This window comes from Podospora pseudocomata, chromosome 7 (assembly GCF_035222375.1).
Source record: "Podospora pseudocomata strain CBS 415.72m chromosome 7, whole genome shotgun sequence".
In the NCBI taxonomy this organism is placed as follows: Eukaryota; Fungi; Ascomycota; class Sordariomycetes; order Sordariales; family Podosporaceae; genus Podospora; species Podospora pseudocomata.
The window spans coordinates 3,778,354-3,795,632 of record NC_085891.1 but is presented as its reverse complement, the minus strand read 5'-3'; the positions used below and the strand labels follow the sequence as shown (position 1 = coordinate 3,795,632).

General features: G+C 51.8%; 7 protein-coding genes across 7 annotated transcripts; 5 read left to right on the top strand and 2 right to left on the bottom strand.

The window, feature by feature from the left end:
* The first annotated feature begins 793 nt into the window (after positions 1-793).
* On the top strand, positions 794-3,299 carry QC762_700780 (uncharacterized protein). The gene is made up of 3 exons (XM_062892943.1): positions 794-2,422; positions 2,488-2,802; positions 2,855-3,299. The coding sequence occupies exons 1-3, from the start codon at positions 1,738-1,740 to the stop codon at positions 3,127-3,129; spliced, it is 1,275 nt and encodes a 424-aa protein (XP_062739967.1). The 5' UTR covers positions 794-1,737; the 3' UTR covers positions 3,130-3,299.
* A 555-nt stretch (positions 3,300-3,854) lies between these two features.
* QC762_700790 (uncharacterized protein) lies at positions 3,855-6,629 on the bottom strand. The gene is made up of 2 exons (XM_062892944.1): positions 5,178-6,629; positions 3,855-5,105 (listed from the first exon to the last, which is right to left on the bottom strand). Exons 1-2 carry the CDS (start codon positions 5,389-5,391, stop codon positions 4,192-4,194), a joined length of 1,128 nt encoding a protein of 375 aa, XP_062739966.1. The 5' UTR covers positions 5,392-6,629; the 3' UTR covers positions 3,855-4,191.
* QC762_700800 (uncharacterized protein) lies at positions 6,108-8,872 on the top strand. Its single transcript, XM_062892945.1, has 4 exons — positions 6,108-7,100; positions 7,203-7,311; positions 7,393-7,940; positions 8,001-8,872. The coding sequence occupies exons 1-4, from the start codon at positions 6,819-6,821 to the stop codon at positions 8,631-8,633; spliced, it is 1,572 nt and encodes a 523-aa protein (XP_062739965.1). The 5' UTR covers positions 6,108-6,818; the 3' UTR covers positions 8,634-8,872.
* A 2,534-nt stretch (positions 8,873-11,406) lies between these two features.
* On the top strand, positions 11,407-12,645 carry QC762_700850 (uncharacterized protein; the record flags this gene model as incomplete). The annotated part of the gene is made up of 1 exon (XM_062892946.1): positions 11,407-12,645. The coding sequence occupies one exon, from the start codon at positions 11,407-11,409 to the stop codon at positions 12,643-12,645; it is 1,239 nt and encodes a 412-aa protein (XP_062739964.1).
* A 296-nt stretch (positions 12,646-12,941) lies between these two features.
* QC762_700860 (uncharacterized protein) lies at positions 12,942-14,399 on the top strand (the record flags this gene model as incomplete). The annotated part of the gene is made up of 1 exon (XM_062892947.1): positions 12,942-14,399. The coding sequence occupies one exon, from the start codon at positions 12,942-12,944 to the stop codon at positions 14,397-14,399; it is 1,458 nt and encodes a 485-aa protein (XP_062739963.1).
* Positions 14,400-14,688: 289 nt separating this feature from the next.
* On the top strand, positions 14,689-16,561 carry QC762_700870 (uncharacterized protein; the record flags this gene model as incomplete). Its single annotated transcript, XM_062892948.1, has 2 exons — positions 14,689-15,900; positions 15,966-16,561. 2 exons carry the CDS (start codon positions 14,689-14,691, stop codon positions 16,311-16,313), a joined length of 1,560 nt encoding a protein of 519 aa, XP_062739962.1. The 3' UTR covers positions 16,314-16,561.
* Positions 16,562-16,645: 84 nt separating this feature from the next.
* QC762_700875 (uncharacterized protein) lies at positions 16,646-17,065 on the bottom strand (the record flags this gene model as incomplete). The annotated part of the gene is made up of 1 exon (XM_062892949.1): positions 16,646-17,065. The coding sequence occupies one exon, from the start codon at positions 17,063-17,065 to the stop codon at positions 16,646-16,648; it is 420 nt and encodes a 139-aa protein (XP_062739961.1).
* Between the last annotated feature and the right edge of the window lie 214 nt (positions 17,066-17,279).

Below are 17,279 nucleotides of genomic sequence, written 5' to 3'. Positions count from 1 at the left end.
CGGAGCGGACTGGAACCGGGAATTTTGGTGGCCGAGGTAAGCAAGGACGGGGATTCACCGAGGTATGTACTCCGTAGGTTGCCCACGAAAGCCAGGATTTTGCTCAATATGTCCAAAGACCTGACTGCCCCTGCCACACTCCGGTCTCGAGAACTTCTGGAAAAGACCCTGGTAATCGCAGAGGAACAACTGGACACCCTCTTGGGCTTCTGGCCCGGCCAAATCGAGAGAAAGCTGCAACCTGACAATTTCTTGAGCAGGAATGGCCTGACGGAGCAATGTCTGCAGGCATCGAGCACAGTGTCACCTCGGTCAATATTTGACTGTAGGGCAGCGACCGGGGGAGCTTTCCGGGGGTGGCTTGCTGACGTTTCCTTTACTGAGTGGGTACGTCGCGGGATCAGCCACAGGGGTCGCTAGAGCTGTGTTCTAGCCGTTCTAGTAGCCACCTCGGAGGGAAGGGTCCGAGCGGACAGAGGCTACCAGTATCTGAAAAGTAGAATAATCACCGGGTTGCCCGTGGTTGAGAGCTGGGGAGGATTCTCCTGATAAAGCCCGGTCAAGCATATAGCTACTGTAAAAGGCCAAGGAACAACCAAGTTTGAAGTATGTAACGGGTTGATGAGATGTACAATAGGTAGTAGCATGGAAATTTCTGATGTTGCAGTCATGGAAACCAGAGAAATCACCGACAACGGAGGTTGGTCAAGCATTTTTAGCCGTGCCCAGCTAAAAACGCTCCTCGGGAGAGCGGCATCTAAACTAGGGCTGCCACCACCTCACTCCAGGCGCCGGCAGAGGCGTCAGTAGCTCAACAAACTTCGCTTCGTGCGTTTTCATCTTTTTTCCACAAACCATCGACATCGTGTGATATCAAACCATAGGATTTCCACATCATACCATTGATGTCCCAGCCCAGCTTCTTCCCCCGCAAGAATTATCACATCACCAACATGAGGTAACGAAAAGAAAAAGCAACAAAAAGAAGAAGAAAAAAGAAAGAGAGAGGGGTCTCAAGCAAGAACAAACGACAGCAAGAAAAGACGGATCTCGATCCCAGCAGTTCGGTTCCGTGCAACCACGAAGGGCTGCTAGCTGATTCATGTTGGTCACTGCAATGCAACTGCAGACCTGATTGGAGATGGGGGCCTCTATCTGCAGCTTCTGTACTTTCATTGCAGAAAACCTGTCGATTTTTCGTATCGTTTATCAGCAAAATGCGCGTGTTGGCTGCTAGCTCCACGCATCGGGGCGAGTCCGAAAAAGATAATTGGACATGGATTCACGCAGGACAAGGCCAGGGGTGTGTTTAGTCCCCTCGTCCCCACGGCTAGTCCAACTGAATCTCATCAGCGTCGCATCGTGGGGGAGGAGCAACCATGGGTCGGAAAGGCCCGGCGGGGGGATCAATCCTGCGCCCTTTCCAAGCATTCCATTCCAGTACAACACCAGAACCCTTGACACCCATGGCACCACTCCAGGGTCCAATGACCACCACCTTCACAGATAGCACAGTTGAATATTGGGCCATCACCACGCTGCACACACACGCGCCAGTCTGTGCTAGGATACCGGATCTACGGGAATGATGATAACGCCAGGTTGACCACTTGGGAATATTGGCATATCATTTCGTGGGGAGATATCAAGGCAAGGGAGGAACACGAACATAGCAGTTATTAGTTTCCTTCCAAGGGACGGCGAGATTGTTATCGAAAGCCACCAACCAGAGCAAACATGGACAGCACCAACCAGAAACCCATCCTGATCGTGGGCTCGGGGATAAGCGGCCTCCTCCTGGCCCAGCACCTCCGCAAGTCGTCCATCCCCTTCCGCCTCTACGAGCGCGACTCGGACTTGGACACCCGCGGTCTCGGCTGGGGCCTCACCCTTCATTGGTCACTGCCCGCTGTCCGGTCTCTTCTTCCTGACGATCTTGTCTCCCGTCTCCCAGAGGCCTATGTCGACCGGTCCGCCGTGGAAGAAGGGCGGCCTTCGACGTTTCCCTTTTACGACCTCAGCACTGGTGAGCTGAAGGCCTCCACCCCAAACGCGGATGAGTCTCAGCGTATCAGAGTGAGCAGGGATAAGTTTCGACGGTTACTGGCCACTGGGTTGGATATCCAATTCGGAAAGGGCGCTACCGGCAAGTTCGAAACGGATGAGCAGGACGGTTCGGTGAGAGTTCATTTTGAGGATGGGACAGTGTCGGAGGAGGGAAGTTTGGTTGTTGCTTGTGATGGCGGGAGTTCACGGCTGAGACAGGTGCTGTTCCCCGACAGCGAAAAGTTCAAGATTCCGGTCCGGTTGATGGGTGTCAAGGTTGAGTGCACGCCTGGAGAGATCGAGCCGCTGAGAAAGCTCGATCCGTATTTCCTCCAGGGAGCCGCGTCAGAGAATGATACGTTTGTTTACTTTAGCAGTGAGTGCCCCTTTTTTTTTGACCCTGAGAGTGGTGTCACACAAAGCTAACAACAGGTACCAAAGCACTCGATGCCCCTGGAAACGGCACAGGCAGGGACACCTACACCTGCCAGATTGTCGTCTCATGGCCTGTTCGGGACAATTTCTTCAACTCTGCCGCCCCGATCACATATCCAGAGACGAATCTTGACAGCATCAAGTTGATCAAGGCTTTTGCGTCAACATGGGCCGAGCCGTTCCGGTCCCTCGCCATGACAATCCCTGAGCAGACGACCGAGGTGAAATGCCTGGACTTGTACGACTGGCCTCCCCCAAAGGACCTTCGGACGACTGGCAAGGTTGTCCTGATGGGAGATGCTCTTCACCCGATGGCCATGTGTATGTTGCTCTTCCCACCCCTATCTCATCCACCCTAGCTGACAATAAACAGACAGAGGAGAAGGCGCCAACCACGCCATCATTGACGTCAAAGAGTTTGTCGACACTGTCATCCCCCACCTCGATGGATCCCCGACAGACATGAGGGTTGCACTTGACGGCTACGAAGACAAAGCGGTGGCGAGAACGAGACCCGCCGTACTTGCTTCGAGACAGGCCTGCCTGGATGCTCACGAATGGGAAAAGATTGGGCCGGCGAGTCCACTTCTCAGCAAGAGGGCGATGAACGTGGGGTTTGATGAGGGAACCATGAAGTTGATTGTCTAGAACAGCACACTCCGCTGAGTTGGATGTCGCCTCGTACATTGCATAGCACAAGTAAAACAAAAGAAAAGAAAAGAAAAAAAAACAAATGGTGGGTGTCACAGTTGCAGTTTCCACAACACCGAAATCCAACCTGTAAAAAAATTCCCAAAAAAAAATCCTGATATGTCACTGCTACAGTAGCAATTTTGACAACCTGGGCTTTGCTTGCGACTGACTGCTGCGTTGAATTAAGCTGTGGTTCGTGTTGACGTTGAATGTGGACTCTGTGGATACGAAACGTTTCGGAGGGGGGCAAATGAGAAAAGGGGAGGTGGAGTGGAAAAATCGCGCGGGGAGAGGCGGGAAGTGCAGTGGTGGAGTTTTTTGGTGTAAGAACAAGGATAGGGGGGCGATGTCGAATCTTGAAGAATGGCAGGTACGAGATCGTGATTGGATCGCATGGATGAAGGTGTCAGATGTTTGTTTCGAAGGTAAATTCTTTTTTCTTTATTTTGGGTTTTCTTTTGTTTTTCTTTTTTTTTTTTCGTTTTTTTTTTCGGTTTTTTTTGGTGGTTTTTTTTTTTTTTTTTTTTTGCAGAGTCTATGTGGTGTTTGAGGTTGTACAAGTCGAGGTAGAGTCCTCCTTGAAAGATGACCGATAATGATATTAATGACATTGGTCAATGTTACAATCAACCTGGTGCGTTAAACAAGCAATGCTGGAGGTTTTGAAGTACCCAGGTGTGTTTGAAAAACGCGCGTGGCATGTGAAACCCGGTTACGGTCGGTCCAGGATACAAAGTCACAATTTGAAGTTTTCATTGATCGGTGTGCAAAGGGTCTCTTTCTGAGCCCTGTGCCATATCTTAGTTGTGTAAAAATACATCGCTCATAAGTCGAATAAAAAATACAAGTCTGTTTTTTCTGGTATCCGCAGTCCCAAAAGTCATGTCCAAAAGTTCCCAGAAGCAAAGGTTTCGCTCCCTGACGCCTACCTAGTTTTCCAACCCTATCCCGCGTCGTCTCAGCGTCATCTAGATCTAGTTGATGGTTGTGACTCCACCAAAGCTCGAATATCCCAAATTAGTCTCTGTCCCCACGTTGAGTGCGTCGCTCACTCTCATCGACATGCACACTGTAGGTGACACTCTTCATGATGGATCCATCGGGGCTGTCCTTGAGGATGTTCTCCTCGCTGCCCATACTATGACCGGGATGTCCTTTGGATGAGATGAAAGTGCCCTTGCGACCCAACCCACTCGAAATGTTGCTGAGTTTGTAGGCATCGCTGCCAGACTTGCCGCCGCCCAACTTGCGGCCATTGCTGCCCCCGGCGCTGGGGTAACCATTGCCACTGCCACCAGAGTACTTGCTGGTGTACTCCTTGGCCTTTCGGAGGAAGATAGGCGCCAGGAAAGGGAGAGAAGAAACCATGTTGCCCACGTTGAACTCAATGACCCCCCAGACAATGAGCATGGTAGAATTACCATCCCCGTTTTGGATATTGTCGATTTGCATGTACCGGAAGACGGAGCAAAGCGTGGTAAAGAGGCCGAGCAAGAAGATGACGATGAGACCGATTTTCTTGCCCCTGCTGACCTTGAGCTGGAGGAGCACAGGGATAGGAATGATGGCGACGATGACATCAGAAATAATCGTGACGATGGCATAGGCTGTGAATGACGGTCCTGGCGCCAGGCATTTTCCGTCGACCCTGGGATCCCATGATTTGTGAACGGGGTTGCATGCAAAGATCAGCGTGAGCGAGCATCCCAAGTGGCCGGCCACGACAAAGAACATGGCGATCCAGACAACCCTTCGGTACCAGAGGTGGTTTGTGCCCTTGAAAAGTCGGAGATAACTGATCAACAAGGCCACTTTGAAGAAGCTGATGCCCATCTGATAGATGGGGCGACCAGCAAAGTTGCTGCGGCTGTAGGGAAGCAGGTTCTCTTTGGGGCGGAGAGCGATCGGTAACCCGAGGCCATATCTCGTTTCTATACGCAAGCCATACGAGTCAGTCTCGGTCTCACATGAAGCTCAAGGGGCAGTGGGAAAGCACCACGTACGGACGATGCAGAGGATCGAATAAAGCAGTCCAAACACCATGGAAATGGCTGACATCCAGTCATCGGCGGCGAGGCCATGGTTTTTGTCGCGAATCCATAACCGGGCTGAGACAATAACGACGGAGAAAAACGAGAGGACGGCGCAGATGGTGACGATGGTCCTCCACTGGGAAATGGCGTCCACCTCCGGTGTTGCGTTGTCGACCCAAACCATTTTGTACGACAGCCAGTGTCTACTTGACGGCGGTTGCTTTTCCCAATGACGCTGGGGAACGAACGGGTGAAAGAACAGCGGAACCGGGGGGAGTTTGGGGAGTCTGGCGAAGTGAGGCAGACTGATCGGCAGCTCAAGCTGCTGGAATGAGGATAGCGAGAAGTGAAGGGTCCGACGGGAGATCAGCCGTGAGATTCCCCATCGAGGAGCAAGATCGATTATGTTTAAAGGTCAATCGAAAAAACCCCCTCACATCCCCATGGGCTGCCAGAAACACCCAAGGTTACACCGTCGTTGTCTTCTCGGTGCCTCTGGTCAACGGTACAGCCATCAACAACGGTCAACCGTCTCGCGACCATAAAGCATCATCTCGTCATCTCAGGGGTCAGCGTGGGAACCGTGGGAGAGCATGATAAGAACATCCGAGACGGAGAAGAAGGTTCGATGCCTCCGGAGAGTGTGTCCCTTGCATCGAAACACGCACTCCCTCCCTGTCATCCAAGTTGCGAGGGAGTCTGAGAGAGAGAGACCACGACCAGGCCCTGCCTGCCCTTGCCCTTGCTTGAATGTCAACTGCATTGACGGCCGCTCCTGATGACTGCAGGCTGAAGGCAATAGAAATCCCAATGGTAGCCCACCCTCCCCGGCCGAGTTCGCGTCCTGGATTCCCCTGCGAACAATATGCAGGTCGCAAAAGGTCCGTCGGTGTTTCCAGTGTATTTCTGGAGGCCAGGGTGGTGGTGGTCTGCAGGAACTTCTCTTCTGTAGATACAGCATGGGGTGATTGGGTGTGGTTGACATAGTTTGATGGTAGCGATGTAACCTGGCAGCCGCTGTGTCGGGGTCGCAGAGGTTGCAGAGCAAATATCTCTTGCTGTGCCGTCTCGGCACTGGCTCGAGATGCAGCCGGGGAGGTGTTCCGTCCAGCAGAGAGCACCCCTCTTGGCGGTGGCGCCAGGGTAAACACCCCTTGTTCCGCTCCAGATTCCGCATACATTGACCCCCACAGGAGACACTGTGCGTGTTACTGTTGCAGCTATTTCCCATTTCGAAGCCTCTATCGAATCAGCTGCATCCAGACGTCTCGTCCTGCAATGTCGGTCCCCATGTCCAATATGTTGGAGCAGCACCGGGGGGAACCAACTGCATGGCGAACATGCCGTTTTTAAAGACATCGCACCTCGCTCCAGAGTGAGAGGGAGAGAGAGCGTGCCATGTTTCATTTTCAGCGGTTGATCTTCTCTCCTTCCTGAAGAAATCCCGCCCTCACCCTTTCCTCTTCGGCACTGCACAGTGGCACCCTCTCGGTCCCGCTAGGCCGATCCCTCCCGCTTCCCCCCCTTCTTCTTGCATTCTTCCTCGAGCCTTCTGTCTCTGCCAGATTGCTCATCACTTCCCTTTCTCTCCCTCTCACACACTCATCCACCATGTCGTCCTCAGAGAAGGGCAGCATCAAGGACTCCAAGAGTTCCACCAAGGACGTCAAGGAGCACGGTCCCGAGGTCGTTCGTTCTGTCGACTCGGATGCCGCCTCCAACGGTGGTGGTGTTGATCTCGCCTGGAAGTTCCTCGAACAACACAGAGACAATGCCAATGACACCGGCGAGTACGTGGACCTCGCGGCCCTGCGAAGAAGAATCGACTTCCGCATCGTCCCCTTGATGTTCTTGTGCTATACCCTCCAGTTTCTGGACAAGGTCATTCTCAATGTACGTTTTCATGCCCCCACACGTGTTGATGTTTGTGCCGCGGCCCACGACGCACGGCATCACCCCACAAGTCACCACATGCAGCCAGCTAACTACCTCAAGTACGCCAACGTAATGGGATTGCAAAAAGACCTCAATATGGGAGGGAATGACTTCAGTAACACAGCAACTTTTCTGTTTGTCGCTTTACTTTGCTTCGAGATTCCCAACAGTAAGCAGCCCTTGCATCTTGTCCTACTCACAAGGCATCACAACTGCTGCATCTTTCACAACTAACAGCACGACTTTACAGTTTGGTTCCTTCAAGCCGTTCCTGCCGCAAAATGGCTCGGCCTCAATGTGATCCTCTGGGGTACCGCTACCGCCTGCGGTGCCGCGGCCACCAACTATCAGACTCTCCTTGTCTCCCGCATCTTCCTGGGTATCTTCGAGGCAACGATTGCACCAAGTTTGATGATTATCAGCAGTATGTGGTACACTAAATCCGAGTCTGCGCCGCGCTTCTCCTTCTGGTATCTTGGTCTGGGTCTCGGTCAGATCATCGGTGGTCTTGTGTCGTTTGGCTTCCAGCACATGGGCCCCGACGCTCGTCTCTCTGGATGGCGCACCATGTTTTTGACTCTCGGTCTGGTCACCGTCGTCGTCGGCTCTTGCGTCATCATCTTTCTTCCTGACACCCCTATGCAGGCTAAGTGGATGTCTGACAATGAGAAGGTTGCCCTGTTGAAGCACGTCAGTGTCAACCAGACTGGTGTTGAGAACCGCAAGTTCCGCGGAAAGGAAATCTTGGAAGCCTTGACTGATCCCCAGGTGTATCTCCTGCTCCTCGCTGTCATCTTGGTAAGCCATACCTCGCTACTGTGCTTAGGTTGCGGTGAAGAGTTGCTAACATTTTCTTAGCTCTCCGTCTCCAGCGGTGTTGTCACCACTTATTCGGCCACTCTCATCCGCAACCTTCCCGGCTATGACTCCAAGAAGGCTGCCCTTATGAACACACCTTCTGGTGTCGTGAGCATCTTCTTCACCCTGCTGGTCGGATGGGGCATCCGTTTCCAGTCCCACCGCTGGGCCTGGATTATCATCTGCATTCTCCCAGCCATTGTGGGGGGCGGACTCATGAGTTTCTTACCCAAGGACAACACCAACGGTATCCTGGCCGGTATCTACCTCGTCAACGCCGTTGTGGCCCCCCTCGCCATCTTCTACAACTGGACTGTCGCCAACATTGCCGGTGCGACCAAGCGCGCCTTCGCTGCCGCCATCATCAGCGGGTCCTTCTCCCTCGGCAACATCATCGGCCCCCAGACCTTCCAGGCTCGTGATGCCCCCGACTACCGCCCTGCCAAGCTCGCCGTCATGGGTACCCAGGCCGGCTGCGCGCTCGTCACCTTTGTCCTCTTCCTTTACTATGTCTGGCAAAACAAGAAGCGAAATAACCGCGCCGACAACGAGAATGAGGACGCCTTCATGTCGCCCGAAGTGTGGACCCGCATGACGGACAAGGAGAACAAGGGGTTCCGCTACTCTTACTAAAAAGTTGATTTTTTTTCTTTTCTCTTCTTTTACTATTTTGAGGGTGGATATAAATACATGAAGGCCACGCAATTTCTGGTTCTTTCTGGATACCACATACACATACACACTTTATACCTACTAGTCCTGTCGTTTAGATACATTCACATGGTGATACCCGCTCTTTTGGACGAATCAGCAAAAGTATGAGCACATGTTGATACAGCTATGCAGCAGGCTTCTCATTTCTTTTGCTTCATGGGAAAAAAAACACTTGAAGAAATGCAACGGTGATGACTGGCGTTCAAGATCCACTTGTGACATGGAAAAATGTAACGTAATGTGAATGCAGAGGCGAAAGCGAATAAATGGCATTGTCATAGATAGAGCCACTCCCCGGGTCTCGGAGACGGCATGGAAAGCGCACCGGAGGTCTGGTGCCAGGGGTCATTGCAGGTTCCCCTTGCTCAAATGATTGTCGATGGATTTTCCTGATATGAACTGACGATTGACCCCTGAGATTAGCAAGATGCCTGCTGAGTGAGAACCCTGATGAGCTGCTGGGATCGATCCATCCATCGCGAATCCCAACCTCTTTTCTTACCCCGCAAAGCACAGTAGACTGTTGCGGCGCGGACTGTCAGATTTCTTTGCGGGAGATACCGAGTCGGTCACACGAGAATCAGGCCGCGGTTGATGCGACCCGGGTGGGCGGGTGAGGTGAGATGGTAGTGATGATCATTACCGTATCCTGTGCTTCCAAGACTGGAACATATCCATTAAGTGCTGACTTTGCAGGAAAAAAAGATATGCATTATCAAGAGTTGCATTGGGTAAGTAAGCGGGTGATGACATATGAAGATCGAGTTCTCTGGGTGTGGCTGAAAAAGAACCATTGAAGAAGACTGGAATTTCCAGGTTTTTTACTTTTTGGCAGGCAAAGGTTTCATGTGGAAAAAAGGAGATTGGCATGCAATGGTAAGTGCAGTGCAGAATCTGCTTTTAACATATCTGGTTGTGTGCTGTCTGTTTCTGCAGTGAGGGTACACCTCCTGAAACCATGCGAGGAGGTCGATGGATGGTCAACCGACCGAGAACCTAGACTAAAGACCAAAATGGGATGGAGGGGAATGGCCGGCAGATCACCTTTGGCTCCGTGTACTATTTTCTTGGCCACCATGACGCTCGAGTGGTGTGCAGCGGGAAAAGGATGATCTTTCCTTGGGAAAGCGCATTTACTCCGGAAGATCCTGTCATTACGGGTGAAGAGCTTTGGAGTGCTGCAGCAGATGGAGCCGACGAGTAGGCGAGGTCTAGTTGAAGACTTCTACGAATCGGAGGGACGGGATGAGAACAGTAAGCGAGCGACTCGGTGAACAAGCGACCGAACCAGGACTTGAGAAGATCAGGACCACTGTTCACTGATTGATGGAAGGGAAGGACCGGTATGCAGGTCCTATGCTACAGGTGCACCTTTCTCCTGTCAATACGACACTATGAGGCAAAACTCTGGCAGAAGCGCGTCTAGGGGTGTATTGTCTTGCCTGCCGGTGAACTGAGTCGGGCCGACGATCCCGCTTCAAGAAGATATTCTTGGTGTATGATATATGCATCCGTTTGATGTGGTTGTAGTTGAAGTCTAGAAAATCTGAAACGTTCGGCACAATGAAAGCCATCATGTTGTAGAAATGCTGATGGGAAATGCTGAAAGCCTTAGGCCATCTTTCAAGGGCTATTGTATGACTAAAAGTCTATTTGACATCCCAGTGGGTTCTCAAGCATCTTTAAGCCTTTTTATTCATGGTAATTTTCTCTATTCTTTTACTCATGACGTGCTTCCGTTACGCCTGACGTGTCGTTATCTCTGATCTGTTAGTGGTACGTTGAACAATGATAGTGTAATAATAACAAGGATTTCAAAGCAAGTGTCAGGGCTTTGTGGAATATCAAAAGCTTGTTTGGATAACCTGTAATGAAGATCTACGATGTTTGCCTTGAAGAAGGGATGATATAGCACGTCGTGGATAAACTACCTGGTAATTGGTACTGCAAATGAGTAATATGCATGAAGACTATCAACTTACACCCTTTCAAACAGAAAACAGGCCTTATCAACATTCTTTTGAGCAACACCAACAGTTGACACCTATCTATCTAAGTATTTTTCCGACAACCTACTAATATGCCCTCTCGCTACCTAACTATCAGACCCAACGAAAGCGTCAAAAGCCAAGACCATCACATCTTATATCCTACAGGCTGCTGACTCGTATCTATTTTATACACCAGAAAGTCAAATGCTCGGCCAGCTGCTAGTCAGCTGCTAGTCAGGTGGTGGTGAGTGATGGTAAAATGCCTAGTTGTCTAGCGCATCGAACCACTGGAAATCGAGGACAACCCTAACCCAGAGTTTTGCACATTTTGAATGGAAACACCAAGAGGTGGTGCAAGCACGCAGATCGCGCGTCCGCAAGCAAGATGTGCAGTTCTGTGCATCGAACAAAAGCTCGACAAGTCCAGGGAGGTTCGAAATATCTTTTGCACCCATTTAGATCATTTGTAATCAACCAGCTGAATTTCCGGACATAGCGGATGTAAAGGCCTTGTTACCGCAGTGGAACTGACCGTCCCCACCAACGACTCATGTCAGCTTCAAAATCTTGGCTCTTCTCTGGATTCTAATCACCAAGCAGGAAAAAGCATCGACTTATCAGACTCGAATCAACTCACAAGAAAAGCTCAGGAAATACACACCCAAAAAAAAAAAAAAACCCCGAGCCAAATTCAGCCCAAGATGTCCGAAGCACATGCAATCCAGATCATCTCCAAAGCCGACTTCACCGCCCAATCACTCACCCCCGCCCCCTCGCCCTCGACCCCTTTGACAGCCCCATCCTCAGTCCGCATCCAGACCCGTCTGATCTCGCTCACAACAAACACTTTCACTTACGCCAAACTCGGTGGGAATCCCTTTCTAGCGTGGTGGAACGTCTGGCCTCTGCCGGCCACGGTCTCTCCCGACACCCACTGCCGAATCTCAGCATGGGGCTACTCTGAAGTAGTAGAGAGCACCGTCCCCTCCCTTCCCGTCGGAACAGAATTGTTCGGTTACCAGCCCATCGGCACCAGAGTTGAGGAGATCCAACTCATAGAGGGGAACGTCCCGGGTGACTACGACGTCGTCCTGCCCGACGACGGGTTGAGAAAGGGGCTCAACCCGATTTACAACCGTTACCACGTCTTTGGCGACGAGTCAAACGAGAGCAAAGGGTTGCGTGCGTTGTTTTATGCCCTCTGGCAAACGGGGTGGATGCTCAACCAGCATGTTTTCGCCTGGGAGGGTGGGTTCAAGCCCTCGCATCCGTTTGGTGCCGCTGGGGGAGATGGCTGGGATGCCAAAAAGGCGGATATCAAGGGGGCCGTGGTGATTTTACTGGCGCCGTCTGGGAAAACTGGCTTGTCGTTTGCGCATGAGTTGAGGAAGGGCAGGCCGGAGGGCGAACAGCCTGAGAAGGTTATCGGTGTTGGGTCGGAGAAGTCAAAGGGGTTTAGCGAGAGCACGGGGCTGTTTGATGAGGTGCTTTTGTATGAGCAGGTTGAGGATATTGAGCGGATTGCGAAGAAGGGGCAGAAGATTGTGTTGGTCAATTTTGCTGCCCGGGGTCAAGCGGCTGATACCTGGGCGTCCGCTCTCGACGAGAAGTTTGGGGAAGATAATGTCACTGTTCTCTTGGTAGGAGCTGACCCCTCGGCTACTCGACCCCCGGTATTATATGGGAAGGCCATGGATCCGACCAGCAATGTCTACCAGGCCCACGCTGGGTTGATCCGGGAGAAGGGCATCGCAAACCTTGGATCGGCGGAGGCCTACTACAATGCGCAAAATGCTGCCTGGCATCGGTTTGCCGGTGACGGGGCCATCCCGGCCATCGAGATCAAGTGGGAGAAGGGACTGGAGAAGTACAAGGCTGGGTGGCAAGCGCTGGCAGACGGTCATTATGGTCCTGAGACTGGCCTTGTGTTTGAGCTGTAGTATGGAAAATGGCGGAGATCCCCGTTGGTGGAAACAAAGGATCTCGCGCCAAGCTGTATGCGGGAATCGATTCTTGCTGAATCCAAGCAAGTGTAGTGGTAGATGAGAACAAAGAAACTGTCACCTGGGCCAACAAAGACGACGCATGGCTAGAACATAATGACTTTATGAGACATGGCTTGAACCTTGAAACCCCATGCAATTGTTTGATGAGCTTCACAACATCGCATCCAACTCGCCACAGAAGACACGCTTCACGCCTCTCCTGTTATTGGCGGCGGAGATGACGGCGCAAGATGTACACCTTCAACCACCCCTCTAGCTGGGTCCTTGGCATAACCACCGCCGCAACCACGACACTCGCCCCGCAACACTACACCAGCTGGGAGGAAGTAATATGGGACTTTTCACTGGCCTCAGTCCCAGTTCTTGTCGGTCTTTGGCTTAAGCCTTCCCCCGGCACATTCGCAGCTGGAATGGTCTTGGCCTACTGGTTCACCTCCATATTCACAACCTCGTGGCTATTTCGGTACTACGTCTTTTCAGGCATTGTTTGGTCATGTTATTCTTCCTTTCACAAATACGAGTCCCTAACCTTGGAGGATGTCCCGCCAACCTTTGGGGGCTGGCTACAGCTCGTCTACTGGAACTTCTTGGCAGGATGGAACAACATGCTAGAACCACCAAAGGTCAAGCAAGATGAGCTTCCCTATCGAGGCAGGCTGTTTGGTCTTCCGCAAAGAGAGGGAGATAGGCCAAAGACGAGTAGATGGCTACCTGCAAGGCAGCTCAGCCAGAAAGGGCCACCCAGCGCGTTTTACAAGCTGAATGACATGGTAAAAAAGCTCCAGGCCAGATCATCCCGAGATTTGAGGGTCAAGATGTCTTTCTTGGAAGCCGGGATTCGTGGACTATTCAGGGACATCGGTGATAGAACGGCCGGGACGGTTAACACGAGAGACGAATGGGGGGGAGAGATCGCGCATATTCACGCAGCTGATGGGTCACTGCATGTCAACCTTCATCCCGAGGATGTTAGCACTGTTTTGCAGGCCGGTTGGGGGCAGCGGCATCCTCTTGCGGGAGGAAACGACTCAAAGATATTCAGGTTCTGGTTTCATGGCGTAATGGAAAAACGACTACCAGTGCCTGTTGGATGGACGTTGGTATACGCCCCGAGGACGTCTGAGGAGGAGGACGTGGTGGAGGAGATTATGATTGCAGCAATATGGTACGCGACGCAAGGAAATGTTTACGCCATTGGTGGTGATGAGGAACGTAGAGTACGGAGGTGGAATGCAAGGCCCGAGGAGTTCAAAAGAGAGGAGAGGTGGTGGGATTGGCTGTGGAGACTTGTGCCAGCACCCCCTGAGAGGGGTTGGAAATGCGAATGCTGCCGGAATTGTTCAAGAGGATGTGCGGGCAACAAGGTGGAAGGCCAGACAACGTCGCCGCAAAGATCCAAGGAGAAAGGAGAACAGAAAAAAGAGCCAGCGGCTGATCCAATGTCGCCCGACTCAGCTTCGAACCCAGATGCAGGGAGAAGTAGGTCGAATGTTCATTTTTCGGTACCAGAACCACTCCCCGTGATATCGGACCCCGGAATAGAGGGGCATAGGGCCAAAGGAAGGATGTATCCATTGCCGGAGTCTCCAAAACCAGACGAGAACAAAACCAAGTCCGATCCTGGAAGAGCCACGATAGGCAGCAAAGGGTTACAGGACAACTGGACTTGGAGCAGTGATGTTTTTTAACGACTGCATCCAATGGGACAACTGCATGTTCCCCCTGAAACCCCTGTTTCCCATCACGTGACCTATCTGTTGAATGTTCCCGCCCCCATTGTTGCTAGGCAGCACTGTGGGGTTGGCTCAAGCTAGCAGTTGCTGCCTGGTGTTGAGGTTCAGGAGGAGGTTGGCAATATGTTGTTGCAAAGAGATATAAAACACCTCCGGCCAATCTTACTACGAAACCCCGTACCTAGGTACTCGGGCTTCTACTCTCTCTCTCTCTCTTCACATCATCGAGACGAATACGACAGCCATGTCATCGCCATCCTACAAGCGAGTATGCCTCCTGCGCAACGAGGATGCGACTCGATGCTCCAAACTCGTCCTCAATTGTCTCAAGAATCCAGATGCAGCCCTTTTGGTGGAAGAGTTCATCGTCGACCCTCCCCAGAGATTTGGGCGCTTCATGAACGGCGAGCCAGATCCTGCTCTGGATGATGGGGACCATGAACTGGTGGTCAAATACATCGAGAGCCTTGGGGTCAGAGACGATATGAAAACCAAAATCCTGGAAGGGGTCCCGAGAAAGAAAGACAAGGCGAAATCTGAGGTCAACACCCAGGATGATGAGCCCCCAGCGAAGCGCATCCGTTGGAACTCGGGATGGCCGAATATTCCTCACTACCATGAGGCCCTGGCCATTCTCGTTATTTCGCTTTGTCCCAACATCAAACGGCTCCGCCTCAACCCGGAGACCTTCATACTGGGCACCTTGCTGGACGAGTACCTCGTCCAAAACAACTATGGGGAAATCACCGAACCCACACTTCAGAGACTCGAAGTTGTCCATATGGAAGCCATTAATTACGGCATTAGTGATGGGTGCAACTACGACACTGTCAGATCCCTTAGCTTCTTTCGCTACTTTCATCGTCTGCCGTCAGTTTCTACCGTCAAAATCGAGGCTATCTCAGACTATCAGCCCGACAATACGTCCTTCCCGCCCAAGTCTTCTACGATTTCGAAAATTACCATTGGTCACTCTGATATCTCCGGGGCCATTCTCAGCAGCATCATCCGCATCCCCCAGGCTCTCACTCACTTTTCCTTTTCCAATGCCGGGCTTTGGAACACCGATGGCGCGTATACATACGACGTGAAACCCAAGACCGTGAGCAAGTGTCTTCTGCAGCACAAGGACAGCCTGCAGGTTCTGGATTTGGACGCTCGACTCTATGATCCCTCGAAGTACGATAAGCACCGCCCGGCCTTGTTGGAGCACCAGAAGGATGAATACCCTGAGTACTATTATGGCAGATATGGAAGTAGTCAGAGTGACACCGGAAGAGGAAGAGGTCGCACTCCTCCGCCGGATGCAAAATATCTCGATTTGGATCGATCGTTCAGTGGGGAGAAGGAGGAAGACCTGCCTCTCTATGCGGTGGATTTGCCAGACACGTTTGACTACGAAGGCGGGTCGATTGGCTCCATGAAGGACTTTACCAAGCTGACAGACTTGAGCATTGTATGTATCATGCCCAGAGCTCTGCTGTTGATGTTGGATGACAGGCTTACTAACACGTCACACAGAGAATTGGAAATATACTTGGCTACGATGACACATGCAAGTACAAAGTCACGATCCGTACTCTCAAGCATCGACTTGTTGATCTTTTGCCGCCGAATCTGGAGAGTTTGAAGTTGTATGGCTACGAGAAGGGAAAGTTTGCTCAAGTTGATGCACATGTCGATGAACTGCTGGCGCAAAAGGAAGAGAAGCTTCCCAATCTCAAGACCATCCATGGTCTTGATGAGTGCATACTTGGTGTAGCCGGGACATACCCGGCTGAGCTGGGCAACTCTGAGCTTTGGCAGAGGCCCTGTGAGGGTTTGAAATGGGTTGAAGTTGAAACGGATGATGACGAAGCAGATCCCTGATGGAGTGAATCTATCAAGTAAAGGCTGTGTTCACGCCGTTTCACGATTTGCATGCGTTTTGGGTAATACAACAATCACATCATCATCTTGAAACTGCGTACTTCACAGCAACATCAGAAGTTCTTGATTGTCTGACGCTCGCAAAGCGTGGAAATGTACATCATGGCGTTCGGACCGTCGTCCGCGTCATTCACTAGCCTTTCAGGAAGCAATGTAGAAAGTAAATATAAGCAATCGACATCCACCACGTTGACTGGCCAGTCATTCACCCCATCCTCTGTGTGTCATGTCTTCGTCAAAGAAGATCACTCGAAGTTGTGGGTGCGAGTTATTTACTCGGCAGCCTCACCCTCCTCCTTGGGGCCCTTGCCCTTGCCCTTGGCCTTTCCCTTCCCCTTGGCGGGAGGCTTAGCGGGACCCTTTCCCTTCGCCTTTCCCTTTCCCTTCGCCTTTCCCTTTCCCTTGGCCTTTCCCTTGCCTTTAGCCTTGCCCTTGCCCTTAGCCTTGCCCTTACCCTTCTTTCCCTTGCCCTTCTTGCCCTTCTTGCCCTTGCCTTTGTCGGTTGCGTCGGCGTCAACGTCAATGCCAGTCACCTCGGCGGCGTCGACATCGACAGCGGCGATGGGGAGTGCCTCAGGCTCGGCGTAGCGGGCCTCGATGTCGCCGTTGTAGGCGTCCTGGACGGGCACGGCGAGGGCCGCAACGTACGGAGCCGCAAAGATGGCCGTGATCAAGAACTTGGAAAGATGCATCTTGAAGTTGCTTGCTGGGGTGGAGCGTTGAAGCTTGGTTGGTCTGACTGTTGAGAGGGTAAGACAGAGAGGCTTGTCCGAGGGTGATGAGGAAAGAGGAATTCAGGTTTGGCAGTGGAAAGGAGTGGCTGTTATATACCTGAATCCCCTCCTGGAGCTTTCCTTTTCGCCTTCGATCATGTGAACTGCTTGCTGATTTGGTCATCTCAATACT

Bases quoted from the DNA above. Each gene is read 5' to 3' on its own strand.
- QC762_700790 (XM_062892944.1), bottom strand. From the start codon at position 5,391: ATGGTTTGGGTCGACAACGCAACACCGGAGGTGGACGCCATTTCCCAG. The intron at 5,106-5,177 runs GTACGTGGTGCT...GCTTGCGTATAG, and splicing joins TTCGATCCTCTGCATCGTCC to AAACGAGATATGGCCTCGGG.
- QC762_700780 (XM_062892943.1), top strand. From the start codon at position 1,738: ATGGACAGCACCAACCAGAAACCCATCCTGATCGTGGGCTCGGGGATA. The intron at 2,423-2,487 runs GTGAGTGCCCCT...CAGGTACCAAAG, and splicing joins TACGTTTGTTTACTTTAGCA to CACTCGATGCCCCTGGAAAC. The intron at 2,803-2,854 runs GTATGTTGCTCT...GACAATAAACAG, and splicing joins TCTTCACCCGATGGCCATGT to ACAGAGGAGAAGGCGCCAAC.
- QC762_700800 (XM_062892945.1), top strand. From the start codon at position 6,819: ATGTCGTCCTCAGAGAAGGGCAGCATCAAGGACTCCAAGAGTTCCACC. The intron at 7,101-7,202 runs GTACGTTTTCAT...AACTACCTCAAG, and splicing joins TGGACAAGGTCATTCTCAAT to TACGCCAACGTAATGGGATT. The intron at 7,941-8,000 runs GTAAGCCATACC...ACATTTTCTTAG, and splicing joins TGCTCCTCGCTGTCATCTTG to CTCTCCGTCTCCAGCGGTGT.